This window comes from Aspergillus oryzae, chromosome 5 (assembly GCF_000184455.2).
Source record: "Aspergillus oryzae RIB40 DNA, chromosome 5".
NCBI classification, from domain to species: Eukaryota; Fungi; Ascomycota; class Eurotiomycetes; order Eurotiales; family Aspergillaceae; genus Aspergillus; species Aspergillus oryzae.
Window position 1 is genome coordinate 183,196 of NC_036439.1, and position 26,783 is coordinate 209,978.

At 52.2% G+C, this 26,783-nt stretch overlaps 7 protein-coding genes across 7 annotated transcripts; 5 read left to right on the forward strand and 2 right to left on the reverse strand.

Annotated features, from left to right (window-relative positions):
- Positions 1-728: 728 nt before the first annotated feature.
- Positions 729-7,466, reverse strand: AO090701000831 (uncharacterized protein; the record flags this gene model as incomplete). The annotated part of the gene is made up of 1 exon (XM_001823566.1): positions 729-7,466. The coding sequence occupies one exon, from the start codon at positions 7,464-7,466 to the stop codon at positions 729-731; it is 6,738 nt and encodes a 2,245-aa protein (XP_001823618.1).
- A 1,085-nt stretch (positions 7,467-8,551) lies between these two features.
- On the forward strand, positions 8,552-10,234 carry AO090701000830 (fatty acid desaturase; the record flags this gene model as incomplete). The annotated part of the gene is made up of 1 exon (XM_001823565.3): positions 8,552-10,234. One exon carries the CDS (start codon positions 8,552-8,554, stop codon positions 10,232-10,234), a length of 1,683 nt encoding a protein of 560 aa, XP_001823617.1.
- A 959-nt stretch (positions 10,235-11,193) lies between these two features.
- Positions 11,194-11,988, reverse strand: AO090701000829 (uncharacterized protein; the record flags this gene model as incomplete). The annotated part of the gene is made up of 1 exon (XM_001823564.1): positions 11,194-11,988. The coding sequence occupies one exon, from the start codon at positions 11,986-11,988 to the stop codon at positions 11,194-11,196; it is 795 nt and encodes a 264-aa protein (XP_001823616.1).
- A 1,138-nt stretch (positions 11,989-13,126) lies between these two features.
- AO090701000828 (FAD-dependent oxidoreductase) lies at positions 13,127-13,998 on the forward strand (the record flags this gene model as incomplete). The annotated part of the gene is made up of 3 exons (XM_023237132.1): positions 13,127-13,646; positions 13,702-13,907; positions 13,978-13,998. 3 exons carry the CDS (start codon positions 13,127-13,129, stop codon positions 13,996-13,998), a joined length of 747 nt encoding a protein of 248 aa, XP_023092304.1.
- A 50-nt stretch (positions 13,999-14,048) lies between these two features.
- On the forward strand, positions 14,049-14,715 carry AO090701000827 (FAD-dependent oxidoreductase; the record flags this gene model as incomplete). The annotated part of the gene is made up of 2 exons (XM_023237133.1): positions 14,049-14,575; positions 14,676-14,715. The coding sequence occupies 2 exons, from the start codon at positions 14,049-14,051 to the stop codon at positions 14,713-14,715; spliced, it is 567 nt and encodes a 188-aa protein (XP_023092303.1).
- A 1,633-nt stretch (positions 14,716-16,348) lies between these two features.
- AO090701000826 (type I polyketide synthase) lies at positions 16,349-24,238 on the forward strand (the record flags this gene model as incomplete). Its single annotated transcript, XM_023237134.1, has 6 exons — positions 16,349-16,525; positions 16,580-16,666; positions 16,724-16,781; positions 16,877-17,210; positions 17,259-23,361; positions 23,414-24,238. The coding sequence occupies 6 exons, from the start codon at positions 16,349-16,351 to the stop codon at positions 24,236-24,238; spliced, it is 7,584 nt and encodes a 2,527-aa protein (XP_023092302.1).
- An 822-nt stretch (positions 24,239-25,060) lies between these two features.
- AO090701000825 (uncharacterized protein) lies at positions 25,061-25,762 on the forward strand (the record flags this gene model as incomplete). Its single annotated transcript, XM_023237135.1, has 2 exons — positions 25,061-25,480; positions 25,751-25,762. 2 exons carry the CDS (start codon positions 25,061-25,063, stop codon positions 25,760-25,762), a joined length of 432 nt encoding a protein of 143 aa, XP_023092301.1.
- Between the last annotated feature and the right edge of the window lie 1,021 nt (positions 25,763-26,783).

A 26,783-nucleotide genomic window follows, 5' to 3' on the forward strand; every position in this document is an offset into this window, starting at 1 on the left:
CATGCCAAGTACTGTGAGCCTTTCTGTCCAAAGGTCGTACCTGTCGATTGCCGATGTCCTAGCTGCGGAGGTCCTTTTAACATAAGACACCAACAAGATGATGAAGGAAGCCTCTAGGGTTTATGCAGTATTGACAGAGAGTGGGGAATTAGCGAAAGATCGTGGATAGTGGAGATACTTTTATCCAGATGGTGAAGGAATTCTGCCGAGTGAAATGATTTACAGAGTTCACAGTCTTTTACAGTGCAAACACTTCGTTGTTTCCAATTCCTTTGTAGTATTTGGTATTCTATAAGCATTTACTAGGACCGTACCTACGTTCTTAAACGCATCAAATCAACTATATTGCTTGGACTGGAGAGGTTAGTTGTATACTGGTTGAAAGGTCCTGTGCTTTCTGACGTATCAGATAATATTACCATGGGATGATGAAACTGAGGTCTAGTTTAGTGCTACATTCTTGACTAATGAGTCTGCTATTCAATTTGTTGAAAGAAATACATGTTTATGTCCATCATTGTATATCAGCGAGGACCAGTGTCGCGATTCCTGGGCCGTTAGGGTATTGAGGAATATCAGCCCACTTCCAAAAATGTGTTGAATTCTCATCAGGACACAAAGCAATAGGCGTATTCCCGTTAAGAAGCATGATAGGGAATCCTAAGGTGGCATAACTCAGGTCATCCTAACTTTCCACTGCGCAACCATCTCATTCATACGGTCGTTCTTCATGAGGAGAGGAATCCCATCTCCTTCCAAGCCCTGATGTAGCCCCTGGCTACTTCGTCACTCACCGGTCCCAAAGCACGCATAGTAGCGGAATGCTCTTGGGCTTTCGTCGTATCCAGAACCAGCCCACCACAGGACAACCGCTCGAAATTCTGTTCTAGGAAGTCCGCTAATCTGCCAGCTGGGTTCTCTATCTCTGGCTTGGACGAGTGGGCAACAATGCCCAGCCACTCTTTGAACGGCACCGATTGACTCGCCGGAATGTCTAGCGCGTCCGTCAGAACGGACGATATCTGTTCCCATGGGCGGCCGACTGGGTCGTCAATGTGATAGATAGGATAAGGGTCCGGCGCCGTCTCTTCGTCTCCGATGTATAACAGATCGACGAGGATCGCCGCGACGGCATCGACAGGGATCCACCGTACGGTGCCGCGGAAGTTGGGCCAGACGCCAAGCGACTGCGCTGACTTGACGATGAAGGGAACCTGTTCAACTGAGTTCCAGACCCCGCTCCTAGACGAACCTGCAATCTGTGCGGGCCGAACAGCCATGGCTCGGAACAGCGTAGGGTGCTTATGTAACGTCTCGTCTAGCATGCGCTCGCATACCCATTTGGCCTCGCCATATCCCGGGGGTAAGACAGAATCCATATGGACACGATCTTCTGACACAAGCGGCTCCTTTGCATGTCCAACAACGCTAAGGGAGCTAACCATCTGGAAGCCGACCCGACGGTGGACAGCCATATCACGGGCGAGGTCAAGTAGGTTCCGCATGGTCTGGAACTGCGGTGCAAAAGCAGATATGGGTCGTGAGCCGCTCAGAGGCCACGCGCTGTGCACGATGTGCGAGCCGTGCTGCGTAAGCCACTCGTACTCGGAAGCCTCGAGACCCAGCTGCGGCTGGGATGTGTCGGTCGACAGGATGCGCAACTTGGAGCGGGCTTCAGGTGTAAGTGTGATGCCGCGACTGGAGAAAGCTTCGTCTTGGCGGGTTTCCACTGGTGTGGGACGAGGTCGGTTGATACAGACGACCGTCGCGACTGAGGGATGTGAGGCGAGAGCAGCAACGACGTGTACACCAAGGCTTCCGGTGGCGCCTGTGACGATGACGACGGCATCATTGGAATCCGCGATGGCTTCACTGGTATACGCCGGTTGCGCAGGAGTCCATCCTGCCGTGTATTTCGCTACGTACTTCTCGGCCTCAGCCTCCCGCACCGCAGCATCTCTCTTCGTCAGCTCTTCAGAATGTACGTCCTTGATAGGAGGTAACTCGTCTTCCGAGGTAGCAGTGTCTATCTCTGAGGCAGTTGTGGGCGTGGGGCTCCTGTCATCCTGGCTCGACTCACTCATATCGTCATCATCATCTGTGAGTTCTATAGCATCACCTTCAGACAAAGCGCCCGCGACCAGAGTGACAATATGGCCCACGGTAGTGGCTGCTAGTAGCTCTGGCAAGTCTACCTTGCAGTGGAATGCCGAATTGATTTCGCGAAGCAGCTCAATGCCCATCAACGAGTCGATGCCAATGTCGGCCGTTTCCGAATCAAGAGTAATGGAATCAACCTCTGCACCCACGACGCTCGCGAGCACTCTTTTGACCTCCACTGTGAGGTTGGACTTCGCTGGCTGGGATGATGGTCCCTTGGTCTCCTTCTGCTTCTCCTGTGCCTTCTTCGGGCTGCTGCTCACGGCAACCTGAGGCGCTCTGGGTGTGGGCTTTGCTACTGCCGCACCGCTCTTGTTCAGATTCAAGGCCCACTCGTCCACAGTGAGGTTCATTAGGAGTCTCTTCATCGAGTCAATGCTCATACGCGTATACTGTAGCCCCAAGATAACCTCGACGAGCTCTCCATTGGCGGGATTGAAGACGAATGCATCTGCCATGTAGACTCTGGCCGAGACCTGCGAGTGTCGCGCATACACATGCCAGATATCTTGAGTCTGTCCTGGCTGTAAAATGCCCCGTGGGGAGCGCATAACGAGCTCAACGTCGCTTCCGATGTGTATTTCACCGGGCTTCGAATCTGACATGCAGTTTAAGAAGAGACCAGAGACCTGCTTGAACGAATCATGAAGAGCGATATCGAGGTAGCTCTCGCCAGCGTGTCGACGATGCACTCGTCCCGCACACTCGTTTTTCTTACCAACAACGGCGTGCACGGCGTTGTACTGATCCGAGTACTCGATGAACTCGGACCAGGCCTTATACACCTGGCGGCCTTGCAGGACGTCGACGTCAGGTCCACCCTGCTCGGCCAACACCCTTGCGCATTGCTCATAGGGGACAAGACGTTCAAAGCGGGCAAATTGGGAGATAAAGGCAGGATCATTGGGCGAGCGCATATGGAGACGTCCGTGGAGATGTCTTCTGGGCAGAGTGCCTTCGGCGCTGGTGCTCGAGATGTTCAGCTGCCAAAGCGTATGCTCCGCATCGAGAGCCTCATAATCGATCCAAACCTTCCGGGATGAGTCAACGCAAATCGGCGTGGGAATGTTGGCCTCAATCATCGTAGGTATCATGCCCTGTTCCTTCCAGTCCGGATGAATACTGAACAGGGCCTCGACAGCCATGTCCGACTGGACCGTTCCGGATAGCACGGGCGCTGTGTGGGCGAAGATGTGACCAGAAACGAGCTTCTTGAACTTGTCAGATATTATATTCACGCGGAAGCGCGGGTGCTTGGTGTCGTTGTTCTGGTAGCCGACGAACTCCCACAGCGGCATGCTCTTGGAATCGCTCACGGGTGCGCGTTGAGTCATGCCTGCTACCAGGTCAGACGCAGACTTGTAGTCCATCCAATGACGTGCCTTCTCGAACTGATACGGCGGCAAAAGGATGTGTGTATAGTCCTTGGTCTGCAGAGTGTGATGCGCCCAAAAGGCGACTCGCAGACCTTGCTCCCAGAGCGAGACGGTGGCATCGGTGAGACCGTCGAGGCCCTTCTCATTGGTCACACTGACAGATTCAAAGTGCTGCGATTTGCTAACCTGCCCAGCAAGCGCACGTCTCGCCATGACGGTTATGGTCGAACTCGAGCCTGCCTCAAGGAAGATAGCGGACGGGTACTTTTTGGCGAGACGTTGTATAGCATGGGAGAAGAAGACGGGGTTGCGCATGTGGTTCGGGACAAACTTAGGGGTCAGCGGGCCAGCAAAGGCTGTCTCGGTAGCCCGTTCCAGAGGGATTGAGGGCTCATGGAACTCGAGCTGTTTGCCGACGTCCTCGAGACGGTCAATGAGCGGATCAACGAGGGACGAGTGGAAAGCGTTGGTAACATTGAGCCTCTTACTCCTAACCGCCGAGAACTTATCGCCGTTGGAGATGGCCTCGGCCACAGCATCGATGGCCTTAACGGACCCTGCCAAGGTGAAACTCCGTGGACCATTGTAGCAGGCTATACTAGCGGGGCTATCAAGGCCCCCAAGCTGTCGACCCGCATGCTCTAGCAGGCTGTGGACAAGCGACTCGTCGGCCTCGACGGCCATCATGCTTCCCTTCTCGTCGCCCCACGCATCACGTACGAGCTGTGCACGACGGGCGATCAAGGTGAGGGCATCCTTGAGACTCAGAACGCCAGAGATGCACAGTGCCGTGAGCTCACCAAAGCTGTGGCCAATGACGCTAACAACCTTGCCGGACAGTCCACAGTCGATCCAGCTTCGGGCGCTGGCATATTGCATGGCGAAGAGTGCCACCTGTAGTCGTACAGGATCGGGTAAGGCTGTGCGAGAGAAGATGTCAGGGAAGATGCTCGGCAGGCCCAGCTCGGTTTGTAAGACATTGTCGCACTCATCGAGATGATGACGGAAGACGGCGATGTTGTCGTAGAGCTTGCGGTCAAGGCCAACAAAAGTCGAGACTTGGCCGCCAAAGCACAGCACAACGGGTCGTTCGGCCTGCGTGTTTGTCAACTCCTCTTCAGATACGCTTGCAAGTCTATCCTTGAGCTCGTCCACGGATCGACAACGGAGGAGCAAGCGCTGCGGTAGGTCGGGGTTGGTCTGCCGGTTGATGTTAAAGGATAGGTCGGCCAGCGTCGACTTGGACTGGCGATTCACGATGGTGGCGAGCTTGGCAGCATATTCTTTAACTGCGCGTGCATCGGACCCAGAGATGCAGAAGGGGAACCGTCCCTCTAACTTCTTGATAGATGCCGCGTCCTGACGCTCGTTGGGAGTCCGTGGAGCTGCCACGACCATGGCAGCGTTGGACCCCGAAGCGCCATAGTTATTGATCAGTACCACCTTGTTCCGGCTATCCCAGCTTCGAAGTGAGGTTACAATCTCCATCATATCAGAGGCAGCCGTAGCTTTGATCGTCGGGTTCAATTTGTTGAAGCTAGCCTGTGGAGGGATAAATCCCTCATGTATCATCATCAACACCTTGATAAGTGAGATGATGCCCGATGCGCCCTCGGTATGCCCTACATGTCCCTTGACCGAGCCCACTGGCAGTGGCTGCGGCCGGATCGGGCCTCCGACAGCCTTTCTCAGCGCCGCCCACTCCGCCGGGTCGCCCACAGCTGTGCCCGTGCCGTGGGCTTCAACGAGCGCGATGTCGCGAGGCGACAAGTGCGCCTTCTTAACAACATCCCCAAACAGCTGCGCCAGCGACGGCGAGTTAGGCACGAAGATGGGCGTGTGGTTCTGGTTCTGGTACACGGCCGAGCTGGCTAGTCGACCAAGGATGGGGTTGCCGTCAGCTCGCGCGTCCGCCATGCGCTTGAGGAAGACGCAGGCGATGCCCTCGGCGCGGCAGTAGCCATCCCCCTTCTCGTCGAACGGCTTGCACTGGCCAGTGGGACTTAGGAAACTTGCTGCCGTCAGGTTCTGGAACCAATGTGGATTGGTCAGGATACAGACACCACCGGCCAGCGCCGCGTAGCACTCGCCGTTACGGATACTGTTGCAGGCACTGTGGATGGCAACAGCCGACGACGAACATGCCGTGTCGAAGGCGATGGCCGGGCCGGTCCAGCCAAAATAGTTTGCCACACGGCCCGGAAGGTAGCTCTGCAAGTTGCCTGTGGCCATGAAAGCATTGAGGGGATGTGTTGCCACGTTGTGCTCGTAGTCGACTGACGGCGTGCCGATATACACACCCACGTGGTTCCGGTCTTTGTCTTCCTGTCCAGCTCGCGTGGCCTCAGTAAACATGCCGGCCTGTTCAACAGCCTGGTACGCCGCTTGGAGAAGCAGGCGATGCTGGGGATCCATGGCAGCCGACTCGCGCGGGCTGCGCTTGAAGAATTTGTGGTCAAAGGCGTCGACATCGCGCACGAAGTTGCAGAAATAGTCGCGGGTGTCGGGTTCGCGGAAGAGCGAATCAAAGTTCAGGCGTTCCCGTGTCACCTTCTCGTGCTGCGAGGTGCCCTTGCGGAGGAGCTGTGAGAACTCATCGAGGTCGTCGGCGCCGGCGACCTTTATGGACATGCCGACGATAGCGATGGCGTCGTCGTCATTGACGGGGTCATCGTTGTTGACGGGCTCGTCGTTGTTAACAGGTTTGTCGCTATTGACAGGAGTATTGCCGTTGATGGTATTATTGTCGTTGATGGGATTTTTGTCGTCGACAGGATTGTTGTCGTTGACAAGGTCGTCGTCTGCGCTGCTCGGCTGTTCGTAGACGTCGGCGAAGTGCACCGCCCTTGATCCCATGTGGCGCACGAGAGTCGGGGGTAGACATCGATCGGGGCCAAAGGTGATGACTGATGTTTCACTGCCATTGAGATACGCTGCCTTTACGGCCTTGAATGTACCGTACCAGTCGCATTGCCGCGCGAACAAGGTCTCCAGAGCATGCCCTTGGAGAGAGCCATCACCCGATACAAGAGGCTTGCCGTCCCCAGCGTTGGTGAAGGTCGTCAATGGCAGGTGATCTGTCTTGGCAAACTGAAGATCGTGCCTCTTGTTGCAGAACGCAATGAGGTCTTGAACCTTTTCCTTGGCCTGAACCTTCGGACTGTGCAGCTCGCCGCGAAAGCCCGTATCGGACAGGACGACTCCAGCGGCACGAGCCTTTCTCATGAGCCTAGCTGCCGCCCGCTCGGAGACCGTGACTGTGGCTCGCGCTTCATCAAAGAGCACTGAGATGTAGGCTTCTGGAGAGATGCTCTCAATGACGCGCCGCAGGTCTTGCAGTTGCTTCTCACTTGTCCAGCCCACTGCGTACGTCTTATGCGGGTTCCATGTTTCCTGAGCGTCACTCCAGGCGCCTGCTAACATGGCCAGACGCACCGCCACAGCGCTGTACCGATTGAGCTCCTCTAGATTCTGTGCGCTTGCAACGGCATAGGCACTCAGTAGGCCCATACAAAACCCGAGTGCAGGCGTCTTGCTGGCGACCAGAGCTGCTTGTGCATCGAAGTTGCCGCCGTTGTTGCAAGCCTGTAGATATTGTTGGTACTCAGCGAGCTGTCCGACCACGATCAACGGCACAAACACCACGCCCGGCAGTGCGTCACCTTGCACACCTAGGGCTTTAGATCTATTACTTTTAAGCCATGGACCCAGGTTCTCTAGCAGCTGTCTTCCCTCGGAACCGATGCTCTCTGCGATCTCAGGGAGCTCTTTCGTCAGGGCATCCCAGTACCTTGGCAATTCTGCCACTGTATTGAGCACCCATTGGCGAGACAACTTGTTCCGTAACGTTGTCCTGATATCACTAACTGCCTTCTCGCTATAGGCAATTTGGGACCCGAATATGAACAGAGATTCGGTTATGTTCGCCATTTTTTGGTCAAGGTTGTTGGAAGGACAACACACTCAGAGTGACGATATAAGGAAAACCAGATAGATATGTACAAAGCAACGGGCCCTCACATTGAGTTAGGCGTTCGAGATGTGAACCAGGCGTGGAGGCTCTGGAATTGATTTTACTAGTAATTCCACATTACTTGATTATGGATCTGACATACAAGATGGCTTATCTGAAACAATCCGGTCCGGAAGGATTGCTCCCTCGAGCCACTGATCTTTTGTGATTTCTGGTCTAGGCCATAAGCCGAGCGTGGTGGCGGCTGTGTCCTGAAGGTGTGCACTGTATAATGTGCGTTAATTTTGCTGATGCGAGCCTCATCGTGGAATCCATTGCTACAAGGTTTATTAGTATGTAATTTATAGCAGGCTAGTTTAGGTAGAGCCTTTCAGGTTATGCCAATGCTATAATCTCTTTGTCATTGGCCCACTTCATCAGCTGGAGTAGATATACTAGATCTCACATACCAGCCGAGTCACGCACCACGCCGGCATAGAAATCCCGGCTCGTGCAGTCAGTCGACATGAACTTATCTGCGATAAATCTGCATGGACCGCATTAGCCGGTTCTATAGGTGGATTGCTGGAGGGCCTAAAATCTGACTGTTTCTCACCGGGTCCTATATATTATTCATGCTATTTATCTCGTCCACTGGCTTGCATTAGCTCTTATTGTTGCGGGTCGTTGTGATGTATTGTCATCCTCGGGCTGTCATCTCGTCATTACCCGTACATGACCGTACCGCTAATGATTTAGTGGTAAAATCATACCAGATCCAAACCACATGACAGGTATAGCAAATCAATCCAGTGCCGAGGATGTCTCATATCCTAGCATAAGCATTTGCGACAAGACGGAGGGATGTTTGTGGCCTGATCCTACACGTGACTTTGTAGCCTGACCGCCAGAATTGCCTGGTGCCTGAGGGGATGAACACAGAACACCAACACACGATTCATTCGCCTTCCCTCTGATGCTGAGCATCCATCATCATCATCATCATCATCATCATTATCATCGTCATCATCATCTGTCCGGGACTTGAAGTCAATGTTCAGCCATGGTGCCGGCGATGTCACGCAAAAACCGAGTGTGGTCGCGGAGAGAAATCGAGGGATTGATAGCAGACGGGCGAAAGATAATCATATTGGGAGATCAGGTGCTGAAGGTCGACACGTGGATCCCATATCACCCAGGCGGGAATAAATCAATCTTGCACATGGTCGGTCGGGATGCCACAGACGAAATAACAGCTTTGCACTCAAAGGAAGCTCAGGCACATATGCAGAAATATGTGATAGGCACAATCAATGGACGATGGGAGAACTTTCTGCCTCCGATCCAGGGAGGAATATTCAGACCCCTAGCATCGAAGGGCGTCGACGACGAAACGCTCGATGCCGAAGAAGATATCAGCTCATCTGGAAAATCGACACCACCGTCACCAGTCTTCGATCCGGTAGAGAAAGGAGATGGAGTTCGTCGGAGGCGTACAGGCACTGAAACGCCCATTTCCCGAGCTTCATCCGTATACTCATCAGAGCTGGAGTTGGCGCCATTCGGATCTGCAGAAGCATCAATAGCCCACGCGATATCATCAGATCTTTCAAAATATCCTCGTCTTGATCAAAAGTCACAAGACGAAGTCGTCACAAAGTACCGCCAGCTCGATGCAAAGCTGCAATCCGAAGGACTCTACGATTGCCCATATAGCTCCTACGCTGTTGAATTCATCCGATACTCTGTCCTTTGCGTTCTGTTCTTGACATCTCTTCACTATTCCTATTACGCTTTGTCAGGCCTTTTCCTCGGGCTACTCTGGCATCTGCTTGCATTCACTGTTCACGACGCCGGTCACCTAAGCATAACCCATGGATTCCATACAGACAGCTGCATCGGGATCTTCGTCGCAGATTTCCTTGGTGGTCTCTCGGTCGGCTGGTGGAAGCGGAATCACAATGTGCATCACATCGCAACCAACTCGCCCGAGCACGATCCGGACATCCAGCACATGCCATTTTTTGCAATCTCTTCTCGATTCTTTACTTCCCTGCGCTCGACCTACTACGACCGTGATATGAACCTCGACGCTGCAGCACGATTTTTTATCAAGTACCAGCATTACCTCTACTATCCCATACTTTTATTCGGTCGTTTCAACCTGTACCGCCTAGCATGGTCATACCTACTCGATCCGGCGCAAGCGCCCCGGAAAGGGTCGGCATGGTGGCATCGCTACCTGGAAATGGCCGGCCAGGTGTTTTTCTGGTACTGGTATGGCTACCGGACGCTATACCTGTCGATCCCAACGTGGTCATCCCGCATCACGTTTCTGCTCATCTCGCATATGGTCACTGCCCCGTTGCACGTCCAACTCACCCTCAGTCACTTCGCCATGTCGAGCGCCGATGTAGGCGTCCACGAGTCATTTGCACAGAAGATGGTGCGGACGACAATGGACGTCGATTGCCCGTCCTGGTTGGACTTTATCCATGGCGGTCTCAATTTCCAAGTCGTGCACCATTTGTTCCCTCGCCTCCCGAGACATAACTTGCGTCGCGCGCAGCCGTACGTCAAGGAGTTCTGCCAGGACGTCGGAATGCCGTACGTCATTTTTGGTTTCACGCGGGGAAACAAGGAAGTCATTAGCAGACTTGGCGAGGTTGCTGAGCAATTGAGGGTGTTGGAAGAATGCCGAAAGGTTGCTGCGAGGGATTTAGTCGAAGGTCGCCACGGCCATTGATAGGGCTTGATTTCCATTTTTTCTTGTATTATCTTTCGTAGATGTAACTCCGGGTCAATGGTTACATTTCATGGCCAGATATATGTAAATTCCTCAGTCTGATTGGCTGACGAGGTGCCACTCCGATGGCTGTTCCTAAATTACTAGTACTACTGCTAGTAGTAGTCTAGTAGTAGTATATACCCGACGTTTCAATCTATTTTGACAATTACTGTTTAGCCCGTATTTAACCTGCGGTCCGCAAGTGTGGGACTTAAATGTGAAGCCTCGGTTCGCTTAGGGTTGCTCTCGAGTGAGTACCATAGATCCTAAAAGCCAATTTTTAATTGAAGATGGACTCTACCTAATCGCAGGACGGAATAATTTACATGGCTACACTTTAATTGTGCAGAGCGAAACCGTACCCAGGTAGCGCTAATCAACAGACCTACAATTTGAGAATCCCGCTATCATGGAAACGACATAAGCTCATTATTCAGGCCACGTAGGCAATTACTTTGCAAGAATCATACCCGATTAACCGTCAATACTGCCCCTTTGGCTTTAGACCTAGTTCACTAAGTAATATTGAATATTGCCGATGCGATACAATGGTTACAAGCGAAAAGGGAACAGAAAAGGACCAAAAACACCTCGCTTAATGGCGCGGCAACTAGCCGACTCCCAGTGGGAAGATCAGGCAACCAAACAAAATTGTCAGAATAACCACCGGGCACCCAAGTAATAGTCACTAGGATCGATGATTCCGCCGATCCACGCTGTTCTGCGTTGAGTTGCTGATGGCGAGACGGAGGGCCGCAGTCAATCAACACGTAGTCGGCTTGCTCTAGTCCCCCAGGGTTTGAAGTATCACGGGTTCGCTCTCTTCGTCTTTCTCTGTTGCCTTTACAGTGCTAAATCTAAAACGCGCGCCACATCGAGATCTGTTTTACTTTCATTAACTTCCCCTACTCCGAGTCTCATAGCGCCCCAATCTCTTTTGCCAGCCTCAGAATCTGATCAATGAGAGGATTGACATCGGCACTTTTTACCGGCACCCGATGTGCGCCATCCCACTCCAGAACCCGAACGCTGTCGATGCTACAGTAGTCGTCGAGAAGCTCCCGGTGAAAGTAAAGACCTGGATCTGCCAACCCATGGACATGTATGGTGGGTAATTTGAGGACGTGTTCCTCTCCCATGAGGTCGTCTACGTCCGGGAGCCCTGACAAATCAATCTGTGACGTGTTGCTCAACATCGAAGACCTGAAAACATCCGGATCAAGGTTTACTATCGGCGCTCGTCCGGCCATCACCACGGCGAACTTCCAGTCCGACCCAGCTTGCGCCCGTCCTAGTTTCTCGGCTCGAACTTGTTGTCGGAACATCAAGCTCGCAGCCAGCTTTGCGCCTTGACTGAAACCCAGCAATCCCACCCATGGACCTGTTGCACCTGATCGATCGTCCTCGTCCATGGCAGTCTTGACCGAATTGTTGATGGCTTTAATTGCGGCTCTACCATCGATATTGTGCTCCGGGTCCGGGAACCATCGTACAAACGGACCATACTCAGCGTAAACCGAGAGGACGTCCGGCCCGGGCCCCGAATCAAACGGCGCTTCGGCATAGGCAAATCGGAAGTATGGCTCGAGCCTTTGCGAAATCACGCGGCATTGCGTCTTGAAAATGCGTGCGTTGCTTCCACCACCGTGTAGACAGAGAATACGTGGGAGGTGAAGTGTGTTCTTGTGGTATTCCTGGTTTCTTGCGTCCATGTTATGGAATCTGAAACCCTGGATCGTATTGCAAACAGTTTTTCAGGCCGGGTGAAGTATAGGATTCAGATTTAGAGGCCTTTGCGGGCGTGGGTAATTATCCAACTTCGAAGATGGTGCAGGGACGGAGGCTGAATTGGGGCACACTAGTGCTTATAGCGTCGGAGTACTGGTGTTGGACAGGATTTTCCGATATACTTATAAATCTTTATTATCATTTTAGAATAATAGAACTATCATAATGCTTCACTCATTCACAGCAGGTATAGACGTTAACTGTATAAGTCTACAAGTCTATATTACTTGTTATCGAGTTCACCTTGACTATTCTCTCATGAACGAGCTTTGCCTCACACCATTTACTACAGCAATGGATCTGACTCAGAAGATGGCTTAACCAAGAATATTCTCTATTGCGACAGGTTGCCCCATTGGCCCACTGGTCTTTCCTAATTCTTTTGGCTCAGCCCACCATCCGACATGCTGCGTAGACTGTATACAACATCCACCGTATGGTATTTCCACTTGGATCGATATGGAGTTGTAATTTACCGGGGTTCACGATGGTGGGTTAGGGTTAGTATACGGTGATTTACTGATGCCAGCCGCTAATGCCGCGTCGTATATGCATATGTGGATAACGCATACATTGCAGCGACACTAAGGAAATAACTGACGCGTCAGCCTATCTCAACCTTTCTTCAATCGTTTCGCCCGAGCCGCAATGGCTACGGACCGGGCCTCCGACAAGCCGTCCGCAGCGCCACTCAGCCCACTATACTCGGCGTATTTTATAGCCCCGCTGGTCCACGCTAAGAGATACACTACAGACTTAGCTGTAAAGAAAGAGATCGTATTACATTTATTGCAACCACGCTAAAATCAACTGAAGATATGCAACTCAATCACACCCTCCCGAATTTATCCATCAGCCTGGATTCCAGCCTCAGCCATGTGGATGGAGCATATTCTTAGCATGCAATCCATGGTAGCGTGATGTGTCCCACCTTCTGGATATGGGGGCCGATGATACGGGATAGTATATGAACCAAATGACACAACCGGACATCGTCCATGCCGTGATTATTGTAGACTCTGATACTATTGCCTCCGCTATCTGTCCCTGCAAGCCTTAGCCATGCCTCACTCAGATACTCCCCCAACCTCCAACTCCACGGGTGGTAAAGCTCCTAATGTTGCTATCGTCGGCGGCGGCCTAATCGGCGTGATGCTGGGTCTCGGCCTCTCACACCGCAACATCCCCTTCACAATCTATGAGCGCGCCTCGGACTGGCATGAGATTGGCGCCGGCGTGGCTCTGACCAGCGTCGCGCAGAGCAGCATGCAGCGACTTCATCCGGAGGTCCTCCCTGCGCTCCACCGAGTCGCCAAAGCCAATCATTTCGGCTTCTGGGACGGCTTCACTCCTTCGACCAAGGAGGCCGCTCAGGCCTCTGAGGCTCTGCATTTCCTGCTTGATGTGCCCGGGACTGACTATTGGTGCTGCATGAGATCCCAGTTCCTCCGCGAGCTGGTCGCTCTACTGCCCAAGGGATCGACCCGTTTCAACAAGGAACTCGAAAGTTATGTAGATGATCCGAGCCGTGAACAGGTTCTATTGCGCTTTACCGATGGAACCACTGCCGAAGCAGATACTTGTGAGACGTCTCCTCTTTACCCCTCTTGTCAAATTACGGACTAACAAACAAACAGTACTCGGCGCTGATGGCATTCATTCACGGACTCGTCAGCTCCTTCTGGGAGATGATAACCCGGCCGCACACGCCAGTTTCACTCATCAAGTGGGCTATCGCACCGTGCTCCCTATCTCCGAATCGATAGAGGTCTTGGGCGAGGCCAAAGGCGGTAGTGACTTTTGCATCCATACTGGTCCCAACGCCTACGTCCCTTCCTATCCCGTAAGTCTTTTCCATTTAACATAGCCCACCTCATCCTACGGGTTAACTAACAAGTCCCAAAAGATGTTAGACGGAACAGAGAAAGTCCTGAATCTAACAACAGTCATCTACACCCCGGAACCATGGTCCCACGGCGAGAAGATGGTCGCACCAGCCACCCACGACGAAGTAGCCAAGGTGTTCCATAACTGGAGCCCGCCGATCCGCGATCTCATCGCCAAGTTCCCGGAGAAGCTCATGAAGTGGGGCATCTTTGACATGGCGGATCACCCGGCGCCAACGTATGCCAGCGGTCGTGTCGCTATCCTGGGTGATGCTGCTCATGCTAGCACGCCGTTCCTGGGAGCTGGGGGGGCAATGGGTATTGAGGATGCGTTGGCGATGGCGTCCGCGATGCAGATTGTTAGGGATGCGGAGACCAGTGCTGCGACTATTCCGGCGGCGCTGCAGGCGTTCAGTGCGGTGCGGCTCGAAAGGTCCCAGTGGTTGGTGCAGAGCTCGCGGGAGATGGGTGCCATCTTTCAGTGTCGGGATCCTTCCGCTGGCAGTGATGGCAACCGGTGGAGGGTGGAGGCTGAGCAGCGGACGAAGAAGATCTGGGAGTTTGATGTCGATGGTATGGTTGAGCAGATCCGATTGGAGTTTGAGCAACGGATGGCGAAAGCGGCGTAAGGGACTTGTGTGAATATCTAGTGTGCTTGTCTTCAACGTTTGTTACAGCTCATGCTCATGCTATGCATCCTTCACATAATCACACATGTTTAGTAGTCACCACCTCAAAGAGTTTATGTCTTGTCCTGCAGAGTAGCATTTCTTATCGCTACTTGTTCATACGCTACAGGTATACAGGATCATGAATAGCGTCATCCACCATGGAGCACCGGGGGTTGGGTCAGCATGAAGACTTTTCCCAGACTCCCTAACCTCAGAGGTCGGATACACACGACGAAGGATTCTGCTCATCCGTATTCTTGATTCTTATCTTACCTCATTATTCGTATCCAACTACTACAACTATCCAAGCACGTTTATTCGTCATGCCCCGTCCAATGGAAGTAGAGCGGGTCAACGGAAGTTGTTCTGAGATATATATACATCTCCGAGCAGGGCCAGCGACACGTGATTTTCAACGAATTTCACGACTTATGCATATTATTCCAGGAATATTCAGATGGATCCCTCGTGGCCCCCCTACCACGACATAAGAGCCCCGATAGTGGTACCATACATGGCGGCTGAAACTTGATGCAAGTTGATGTGGACCTGTGCAGATGCGATGGCACGTCGCCCACAGCCAACTTCCTCCGACTGGTTGAGGTACAATTGTATGATACTAGTGATACCTCGTTTTGATACTGTATTACCATACCACTAACGAACTAGCGGTATGGTCATAACATAGGTGGAGTATTCCGTATCCTCCGGAGATTTAGTTTCGGCTGAAGACCAGTGGGGCCGGGCCGGTAGTTTACCTACGCGAGGGTTCTGGTCGAGAGTCGAGACCACTGCTTGGTATGGGTAACGATCCTCTAAAAGTTTAGTATATTGTACGTGGTTGGTGCCAAGATTGTGGTCGTTAACTCCGAGGTCGTTGGCTTGGATATTCCGTCTATTTGTTATTAGTGAATTGCCTGATATTTTAGCTCTGCATGGAAGGATTCTGAGGCGTTGTCGAGTTGATGATATGACTTAGGATGGATACTATAATCCAGGGTTGTAGTCCGGTTTGAACATGCCCTATCTATCACATAGACGCTAAAATATGATATCAGAATGGACAGATAAACACATGTCCTGGGTGATTAGCATACTCTTACGTGAGCTACGCTATATCCCTGGGCGGCTCTGGTAGGGCTCCGCCTAAGAGACGTTACGTGGTCACTGCTCGAGACTAACGATACGAGATAGCCAAGTAAGAGCACATGTAACCGTGTGGAGGCTGTGATGACAGTGGGGGGTGGGGTGGGATATTAGCAACTGCATATCCCGTGTACAATAGAGAATAGACTCTGCTATCAGAGAATTCTATTATCTAACATTGGGTCCACCGGGCCTTTCCAACGGCCGAGTGTTCTTTCGCCCCCAAAGCCCTAGGTCCAGCCTTCTCGGCTGGCGAGTATAACTGAAACAAAGCGGATGCAACGGAGGCTGAAGAATACTTAGTGCTGATGCTGAGAACGTGCTTCGCTAAATCCTGAAATACTGATGAAGTAGTCAGTGACGCTGTGGTAACTATCTGTAAGTTTCAAAAGGTTATTGGCGGGCCTAACTTCATTGCCATCCAAATAATGGATCCTACTATTCAATCACGCACGCTTATCTGCCGGATGGTGCGTGGATAATTAGTCGTATGCCTTAGTTAAGTTACTATAAAATACTGTCTCGAGGGAAAGGACCGATACCCTGAGTTAATGCCAATTTCTCCATCAACGTCGTGCAACATGGGAAGTGAGCCAATTGCCATAATTGGTCTGAGTTGCAAGTTTGCAGGGGATGCAACCAGCCCAGCCAAATTTTGGTCATTGCTGGAAGAAGGACGGAGTGCATGGAGCGAGGTTCCCTCGTCACGATTCAACCCCAAAGGAGCCTATCATCCAAGTCGAGAGAAGCTGAGTACTGTAAGAATCCTCATAAGTTCCTTCACAATCGTGCACGGTTAATGAATCGCGTAGTCACATATTCGCGGCGGGCACTTTCTGCAGGAGGACTTAGGGCTATTTGACGCTGCCTTTTTTGGCTTTTCTACGGAAACGGCCTCGGTAGGAACGCCATCTCAGCCACCCGAAAGTGAATTCTGACCGACGAGATGCGTATAGACGTTAGATCCTCAATTCCGGCTTCAATTAGAATCGGTTTATGAGGCGCTTGAGAATGGTGCGCTTTCCCCTTTCTTTTATCGTTCAGGTCATAGAGCTTCTTGCGTAACTTCCTTCTTTTGGATCACTCGCTAACGGAGATGTCATGCAAAGCCGGTCTTTCACTATCACAAGTGGCAGGCTCCAACACATCTGTCTTTGCTGGCACATTCTTTCATGATTACAGAGATGCCCTAGTGCGTGATGAGGATAATCTCCCCAGATCCTTCATCACGGGCATTGGCTCAGCCATGGCATCCAACCGCATATCTCACTTTTTCGATCTTCGAGGGGCCAGCATGACGATTGATACCGGATGTTCAACGACGCTAGTGGCTCTTTGCCAAGCGGTGGAGAACCTACGAAGCAGAGGAAGTGACATGAGTATCGTGGGCGGTGCCAATGTGCTATTAAACCCGGACAATTTCAAAGCCTTGGGATCATTTGGGTAAGCATGTTCCTCCTTGAGCTGTTGATCTCACTAACGCCTGCTCAGCTTTCTCTCACCGGATGGTAAATGCTTCGCCTTTGATGAACGTGCCAACGGCTACGGACGGGGCGAGGGCGTAGCCACCATCGTGATCAAACGCCTCGAGGATGCGGTCGCGGCCGGCGATCCCATCCGGGCCATCATCCGGGAGTCGGTCCTGAATCAAGATGGTAAAACTGAAAGTCTCACATCGCCCAGCCAGGACGCTCAAGAAGCTCTCATGCGACACTGCTATGCCAAGGCGGGCATAGATCCGGGTCAGACGCAGTATTTCGAGGCCCACGGCACTGGTACTGCCACTGGTGATCCGATTGAAGCACGGGCGATTACATCCGTCTTTCAGAGTCATAGACGGAGGGAGGATGAGGCATTACGCATTGGCTCCGTCAAGACGAACATTGGCCATACCGAGGCAACGAGCGGGCTGGCTAGTGTTATTAAGGTCGTGATGGCGATGGAGAAAGGTGTGCTTCCACCTTCAATTAACTTCGAGAAGCCCAATCCCCAGTTGGCCTTGGATGATTGGCGACTTAAGGTGGTGACTGAGTTGGAAAAGTGGCCAGTGGCGCCTGGTCAGGCGATGCGAGCGTCCGTGAATAATTTCGGCTACGGCGGCTCCAATGCCCATATCATTATGGAAGATGCCAATGGACTGTTGCGGAACCGCTCTGTCAACGGGCACATCAATGGGCACGTTAATGGGCACGCGAATGGAAATATCAATGGTGTTGACGCTCATGCTAATGGGGCGACTGGCGACAAGTATAGGCTTCTGGTCATCAGCGCCAAAGACGAGCATGTGCACCAGAATATGGTGGCCAGACTCGCAGAGTTTCTTCGTCAGAAGGAACGAGATGGTTCAAAAGATACTGAGGATTTTCTCCAGAACTTGGTCTACACTTTGGGCCAGCGTCGCACCGTGTTCCCCTGGGTGGCAGCATACCCCGTCCCCATAACTCAAGGTCTTGACGGTGTCGCCAAGGTTCTGGAAACGCCCAAGTTCAGACCATCGCGCCCCTCCCAACGCCCACGGATCGGCATGGTCTTCACCGGTCAAGGAGCACAATGGTATGCCATGGGTAGAGAATTAATTACAACGTACCCTGTGTTCAAAGCATCTCTCGAGGAAGCCGATGGGCATCTCCGAGACCTTGGTGCCGACTGGTCACTAATGGAGGAGCTCGGTCGTGATGCCAAGGCAAGCAGAGTCAATCAGACGGCCTTTAGCATCCCGATTTGTGCCGCGGTGCAGATAGCCCTGGTCCGGCTATTGGAGACCTGGGGAGTTACCCCGGCGGCTGTAACAAGTCACTCGAGCGGAGAGATTGCCGCAGCTTATACGGTAGGCGCCATCAGCCTCCGCCTCGCCATGGCGATCGCGTACTATAGGAGCAAGCTAGCCGCTGAAATGACCTCGAGTGGGCCTATTAAGGGTGGCATGCTGGCGGTTGGTCTTGGTCATGTGGATGTGGAACAATACCTAGAGCGCCTTACTTGCGACGCTCGAGCCGTGGTGGCCTGCGTCAACAGCCCGTCTAGCACGACGATGGCAGGTGACGTTGAGGCAATTGAGGAACTCGAGACGTTGCTCAAAGCTGAGGATGTGTTTGCTCGCCGGCTTCGTGTAGACACTGCGTACCACTCCCACCACATGGAGCCAGTTGCAGAGAACTACCGCCAGGCGCTCCGCAAGATGCCAAAGGAAGAGCCAAAGACCAAGCGTCTAGAATCCATTGCGTTTGCATCCCCCGTCACTGGCTACCGCATGACCAGCACCCGAGCTATCGCCAACCCGGAACACTGGGTTGGCAGTCTAATGCAGCCCGTCCAGTTCGTAGATGCCTTCATCGAGATGGTCCAGGGTGACTTGTCCGCTGAGGCAGGTAGCAACAGCGTCGATATCATTGTCGAGGTTGGCCCACACACCGCTCTCGGAGGACCCATTCAGGAGATTCTCACTATGGAGGAATTTGAGGGAGTCCGGCTGCCGTACTATGGTACTCTCGTGCGACACGCTCACGCGGTCGAGAGTCTCCAGACGCTGGCATCGAACTTGCTCAAGGAGGGCTATCCAATTAACATAGAATCCGTAAACTTCCCGCAAGGAAGAAGCCAGAACGTGCGCGTCTTGACCGATCTCCCGTCGTATCCCTGGAACCATCAGACAAGACACTGGCTTGAACCGCGGCTCAATCTGGGCTATCGCCAAAGGGATCAACGTCCGCACGAACTACTCGGCTCCCTGGTCCCGGGAACCAATCCTGAAGCACCGGTGTGGCGACACATACTCCGTGCTTCCGAGTCGCCCTGGGTCCAAGACCACGTCATCCAATCCATGATGCTCTATCCCGGCTGTGGGTTTATCTGCTTAGCTATTGAAGCCGCTACGCAACAACTGCTCATCGCCGAAGAACAGGAGGACCGTGAGATATCTGGTTACAAGATTCAAGACGTGAACGTGCAGCAGGCACTCGTCATTCCGGACACAGCTGAAGGCATTGAGATTCAAACAGCTCTCCGTCCCGTCAGTGACAAGGCCATTGGTCTGCAAGGCTGGAAGGAGTTCGAGGTCTTTTCCATTACTTCAGAAAACAGATGGATGCGACATGCACAGGGTCTCATCATGGTTGAGTTCAACAACGTCCAAAAGGACGTCTGCTCAACGGAGCAAGAAATCCGACACGCGCGACTAATCGACGCCAATGATATGTGGAGCACCCTGGAACCTCTCGGCATCAAGTACGGTCCGACGTTCAGGAACATTGGCGACATCCACCAGTCGAAGACAGAACTTCGATCAACAAGCACCATCACTGTGCCCGATACATCTGTACCCAACGACCTACCTCGCAACCACATTATCCACCCTGCCACGCTCGACGCTGTCGCGCAAGCCGCCTTTACCGCTCTTCCCGGCGTTGCTTTCCATCAAGAGAGCTCTCGTGTTTTCCAGTCCATTGAAAGACTCTGGGTCTCGAGTAAAATCAGCCGGGAGACGGGTCAGGTATTTAAATGTCACACAAAGCTGGACTATGCAGATGTACAAGGCATAAGGGCAGGTGTTGTACTTTTTGAGCAAGATAGACCTGTAGTTGAGGTGCATGGACTCCAGCTACGCTCACTGGGTGGGAATGGGACCCAGTCTTTGCAAGGTGGACTCTGTGCCAAGGTGGTTTGGGAGCGCGATCTTGACTTGAATTTTGAGTCAGATGGCGCCTCGCATACCGGTGAAGGTGCGGACCTTCGAAGACTTTCCCTCTATTTTATGGAAGATGCTCTAGCAGACATCTCCCCACTAGAAGCGGATAAGCTTCAGGGCCATTACCGCGATGCCTATGCGTGGATGAAGGATAAACTACAGTCCACGACGTTGGATTCTATACGGCCAGATAGAGCAACTCTCACCCGACAAGTGGCAGAAGCAAGCCCAAGAGGCGAGATGTTGTGCCGTGTGGGCCCATGCTTAGCAGCCATCCTCCGTGGCCAGAAGGCACTCCAAGATCTCACGAACGAAGGTGGCTTACTCGAGAAGTGGTCCTCTGACAATGGCGATGGCGTTGCGCAAGGAGCCGCACTACTTCGCCAAATCGTACACAAGCGACCTCGTGCGCGGGTCCTCGAGATTGGAGCCCGACTCGACGGCACGACACGAGCCATGCTAGAAGCACTGGGTCAACTTGGCTCTTTGTATCACTTTTCCAACGCCACGGATGACGAATTTAAGCATGCCGGACAGGAGCTCGCCGCGTGGTCTAATATTCTTATGTTTGACACGCTCGACGTTGCCAAAGAGCCCTCTTTGCAGGGATTCGAGTTGGGCAGCTACGACGTTGTAATTGTATCTGGAATCGTGCAACCGTTGGCCCAATCTCTGGCAAACTTGCAAGCCCTCATAAAGCCCGGTGGTAAGCTGTTGATGGTCCAGACGCCTCACTACGAGCTTGACAGAGAGCTTCTGCTTGGTCTCCTCCCCGAATGGTGGGACGCCAAGAGCAACGGTCCAAATGCATCCTTGGATGCTGTCTCGTGGGCTGAGCTTCTCAAGGATGCGGGTTTCAGTGGCGTCGACGTTGCCGTATCTGACTCTAAAGGCGAGACTGCACATCAAACCAGCACGATTATATCAACAGTGCCGCCAATGGATGTAGCCCCGCTGCCTCGCTCCGAGGATATCATTCTCATCACCAGTAACAGAGCAGGGGTTCCTCCACCACAGTGGCTCGAGGGACTGCAGAGTTTGATTTCCAGGTTGGACCCTGACACAGCTCCTACCCCTCTGCCCGATATCTGTGTTCTCGAGTCCACATCGGCAGAATCATATACTGGCAAAATCTGTCTCTTTCTAGGCGAAATCAACCAGCCGATTCTCCGTGACATGGACGCCACAGCCTTTGAAGCCATTAAAGCCATGACCACCACCTGCAAAGGTCTACTTTGGGTGACCCGTGGCGGCTCCGTTGACTGTGAAAGGCCAGACCTCGGTCTTGCGGCAGGATATCTTCGCACCGCAAGGAGCGAGTATCTTGGTCGGTCGTATGTAACATTGGATCTCGACCCCTCTGCAACTCCCTGGTCGGACAATGATGTCAAAGCAATCGTGCAGGTATTGAGAGTGAGCTTCGACAGTTCCTCACCGGGTGAGTTCGAGTACGCCATGCGAGACGGCGTGTTGAAGATACCCCGTGTCCTCGACGATAAGCCCCGTAATCGTCTTGTCTCACCCACCGATACCGGGGGGGCAGACGCCATTACACTAGGGCCCCTACGCCAAGCAGACCGAGAATTGAGCTTACATATTGCTGTTCCCGGTCGGCTTGACACTCTCTCCTTTACGGAAGATGCGTCCCTTTCTGATAGCGGCGACCTGTCTCCTGAAATAGTCGAGATCGAGCCTCATGCATACGGTATCAACGCCCGCGATGTCAGGGTCGCCACCGGCCAGCTACGTGGCGAGTTCATGGGGCTGGAGTGTGCTGGCATCATCGGTCGTGTGGGTGCTGAAGCCGCAGCACAAGGCTATGCTATCGGTGATAAGGTGTTTGGCCTGCTGCCGCAGGGGCAGTTCGGCAGCATCGCACGCACGCCCTGGACAAGTATCATGCATATGCCCCCAAGCATCAGCTTTGAGGAGGCTGCTTCCCTACCTGTCGCTTACTGTACCGCGTATATCTGCCTTACAGGCCTGGCGCATCTGCAACCCGATCAGACGGTTCTCATCCATGCAGCTGCAGGAAGTGTGGGACAGGCGGCTATCATGATCGCGCGTCATTTAGGCGCGGAGGTCTTTGTGACTGTGGGGACTCCCGAGAAACGCGAGTTAATGACACAGAAATATGGTATCCCGGAAGATCACCTCTTCAACAGTCGAGATACGTCATTCGTGGAAGGGGTGCTTAGCGCTACCCATGGCCGCGGCGTCGACATTGTCCTTAACTCCCTATCTGGGTCACTTTCCCAAGAGAGTTTCAATCTACTAGCTCCGTTTGGCCATCTTGTCGACATCGGCCAAGGCGACCTCGAGGCCAATAGCCATCTGGCAATGCGGCCCTCCAATCATCCTACGACCTTTTCGGCGTTTTCGCTGCTCGCTCTAGCCCAACACAACCCGCGTCAGTTGAATCGCGCCATGGTCGAAATCACCAAGCTCATTGGAGAGCAGCAGCTTTCCCCGGTCCAACCCCTCACATCATACTCCATGAGGGACGTTTCAGAGGCGTTCCGCCATGTGCAGACAGAGAGCCATGCCGGTAAAACCGTGTTGTCTATTGAATCAGACATGAAGGTCCCGCTGCTGCAACGATCGCTGTCTCCCAAGTTCTCTCTGGACGCATCATACCTCCTAGTCGGTGGTGTGGGCGGTATTGGATGTTCCATTGCGCGTTGGATGGCCGACCAAGGGGCGAAGAACATCATAATACTATCAAGGAGTGCGGGCCGGAGTGAGCAAGCTGTTGCGCTCATCGACGAACTGAGCGAGGTGGGCTGTCGGGTCAAGGCTGCGAGCTGTGATGTCTCAAGCGAAAGCGACCTTGCAGATGCTCTGCGACAATGTCAAGAAGACGGTCTACCACCCGTCCGTGGTGTGATCCAAGGAGCCATGGTTCTGAAGGTAAGTCGCACACTTTTGCGGATATACGTCTCCAGTTACTGATACTGTATAGGATACACTCCTGGAGCGAATGACGCTCACCGATTACGAAACTGCCATCCATCCCAAAGTCCATGGCACATGGAACCTCCACACGCAGTTCGCACAGAAAGACTCTCTGGACTTCGTGATGCTCTCTTCGGCTGTTGCCGTCGCCGGTAATGCCAGCCAGGCAAACTATGCCGCGGGGGGTTCCTACCAAGATGCACTGGCTCGCTGGCGAGTGTCGCAGGGTCTGCCAGGCGTTTCCATCGACCTTGGGGCTGTTAAGGGTATCGGCGTCGCTGCCAATACGGGTGTGTTGGGTCACTTGCAGAGAGTGGGTTTCGCACCCATCAATGAAGAGCAGGTCCTCTCGATCCTCGGTACCGCCATTCTCCAACCATATGATCCGCAGGTGGTGGTCGGGTTGGACTCTCGCCCAGGTTCGCATTGGGATGCCAAGGGCGAGTCCCAGCTCGGACGCGATATGCGGTTTGCTGCCTTGAAACCGCGTGAGGCCGATGGTGCAGGGGGCGCGAATCCAACAGGAGGTGCCAACTCCCTCGCCAGCAAGCTCGCGGCGACCAAGTCACTGGAGCAAGCAGTCGAGTGCGTTGGTGCAGCTATTGCAGAGAAGATCTCGGATATCTTCATGATCTCTCTTGACGAAATCGACTTAGCCCATAAGCCGGCGCAATACGGAATTGACTCCCTTGTTGCAGTTGAGCTTCGAAATATGCTCGTTCAGCAAGCGGCGGCCGAGGTGTCAATCTTTGATGTTATGCAGAGCGTTACCTTATCTGCGTTGGCGGCCACTGTTGCTGCTAAAAGTGCATATATCAGCCAGTCGAATTAGAGCCGCCTTAACTTCTTCTAATGAAGAACGTATCCCAAAGGCGCGCCAGTGCCAGAAAACCTATTTTCTAGTATCCGGGACATTATCGACTTCCCATTTCACATCATGCCCTTCGCCAGATACACAAGCTTCGCATCGAACACTGCAGCCCGCTTATGGATCCCTCGCAATGCTTCGACCCTGGATATCAGGAAGACTGCTATAGATCAAAGTTTTCTCGGCTAGTCCTATGCCCAGATCTACGCTGGGACGGTATTGAAAATCGGAATGAAATAGGCGGAAAATGGGTGACTGGTTAGGCCTCGCACAGACATTATAGGACTAAAAGGTATCCTTTCAGGGTCCCCATCTAAACAGATTTAACGATGCCAGATCACCAAATGTGACTAAGATCAGATACGGGTTCTTGACGATGTTCTTGACTCCGGTTTCAAGAAGATGCGACGCAAGCTGTAACTCCTATATATTGTCAGAATTAAATTCTTATACAAATCCCTTGAGATACAAACAATTCCCACCACAGAGGAATGAAATCAATCTTACCTATAATACTTTTTCCACATACATAGTAATGTAAGTGATGTTGTAGTGGGAATTCAGCATACGCAATCCCCAGATATTAGCAATTTAGTAAGACAGATTGAGGCTTATGGCAGCGTTTCAACTCTCGGGGTTTTCATCTTAACGAGGTTTTCACTCCATCGTTAAATTCGCTCCGCGTCGCGTCCGCGCGGACAAACAACAACCAACCAAACAACCATATAAAGATTGCACCAGCGAAAGAAATTACAAACTTCATTCTAAATTCTCACTTTCGACACGATGGCTCTTTCAATTGCAGAGCTGGCTCCCCAAGATGAAAAGCTCCAACTGCTTTTGGAAGCTATCGACTCGGCGTCGCGTGGTACACTCCAGGTAGTCTTAAAGGCAATTTATCAAGATGATCAATCTATCAGGGATCGCGTGTCGAACTCGCTTCTTATTACCGAGGATCAAGTCCGAATACCTTCGAAAGATGATGAGGAAAGCGATGAGGAGGGGAGTGAGGACGAGAAGGACGAGGATGATGAGGATGATGAGCAGTCAGAGTCAGAGGACGAAAACCCACGGTCCGAAAGAAGAAGATCGAACCAACAAGCTACGGGCTCTAAGCGACTTCGACATCGTTATGCCTATTGCGAAAACTGCGATAAGGGGTTTGATGTTACGAAGAATACAAAACCAGCTGAAGATATCATACAGGTTAGTGGACTTTTTTCCTGACAGCTCTCGCTGCTAGCCTCGCTATTGAGCGATACTGGTGCTATTCAAGACTACATCTCCTACCGCAGATACCTGCTATCCCGATGAAGAGTTTTTTGTAGATGATAATCAATATATGAACGGTGATTATGACAATGGCGAGGTGTTAGAAACCTATCCAGAGGGTTATATCTATGAGTGCTGTGACAGACGTGGCGACAAGGAGCCCTGTACTGTTGACAGGCATAAGGAGTACGTGTCTATTAAAAGACAAAAGATTGAGGGAAGCTTACTACTCGCAAAGCTTGGTCAAATGTACAGTAACTAGCTTCCAAATTGACAGATATACACCGTCCACTTTGTTTCTTATCTCAATATGAATCGGTATAAATGACAGCATGTATATACAGCTTCACTATAGACCAATTCCTTGTCACTGCTTATGATTCAGCAAGGGTAGAAACCTATACCTCAACCCTGGTACTTAAAACTCCTTACCCCCTGCAGTGTTCTACTCTGATCAATCCACGCTAGCTCATCGAACAGCCCTAAAACAGCCTACCCCGGCCCCAAGTTAACAGGCAACATCTCCCCAGGACCGTGGTGGCACTAAATTTTATTCAGACTTCTCCCCACTTTATCTTTGTTAAGTTACAAACTTGTATAGGACACCAACACCGTTCCTACCTCTACTCGCTACAAAAGTCCAGCAACGAGCACAGTCTACTAAGCAAGTCCAAAACACCCCAAGACGACTGCCATCAAACATATAACTCAACCACAAACATAGGGACGTGATGAGCCATCAAGATTGGCAATATCTCCACCATATTAGAACAATGCGTACGACCGGGATGCTATACAGACTCACAGAGAAGACAGAAAAGAACCGAAAAAACGAAAAAAAAAAAAAGGGGGGGGGGGGGGGGGGGAAGAGAGACGACGGGGCTGTTCTAATTTTGGTCCTGGTATGGTTTCTTTCTTTAAAAGATATCACTTTGCTGGTTTATATTTAACGACGTCTAATACGGCGTACAAGCATACATGACAGCATGGTGTTGTGGGCTTTCCAACTAGGGTTGCCTCTTTTCCGTGTTAAATTAACAAAATTGGATTCCCTTGGGGCTTTCAACCGAGTGGAGGGGTTGGGAACTGGAGTGAAGAAAGATTGCTAACGTGCCTATAGAGATAGCAGGTACTAATAGTAGGGATTCTGAGACGGACGGTTGGTCGATTAGGGTTGTGGTGAGGAGCTTGTTATAATGGTCAGCGGTGTTGATGGTGTCTGTATATTTATTGTTGG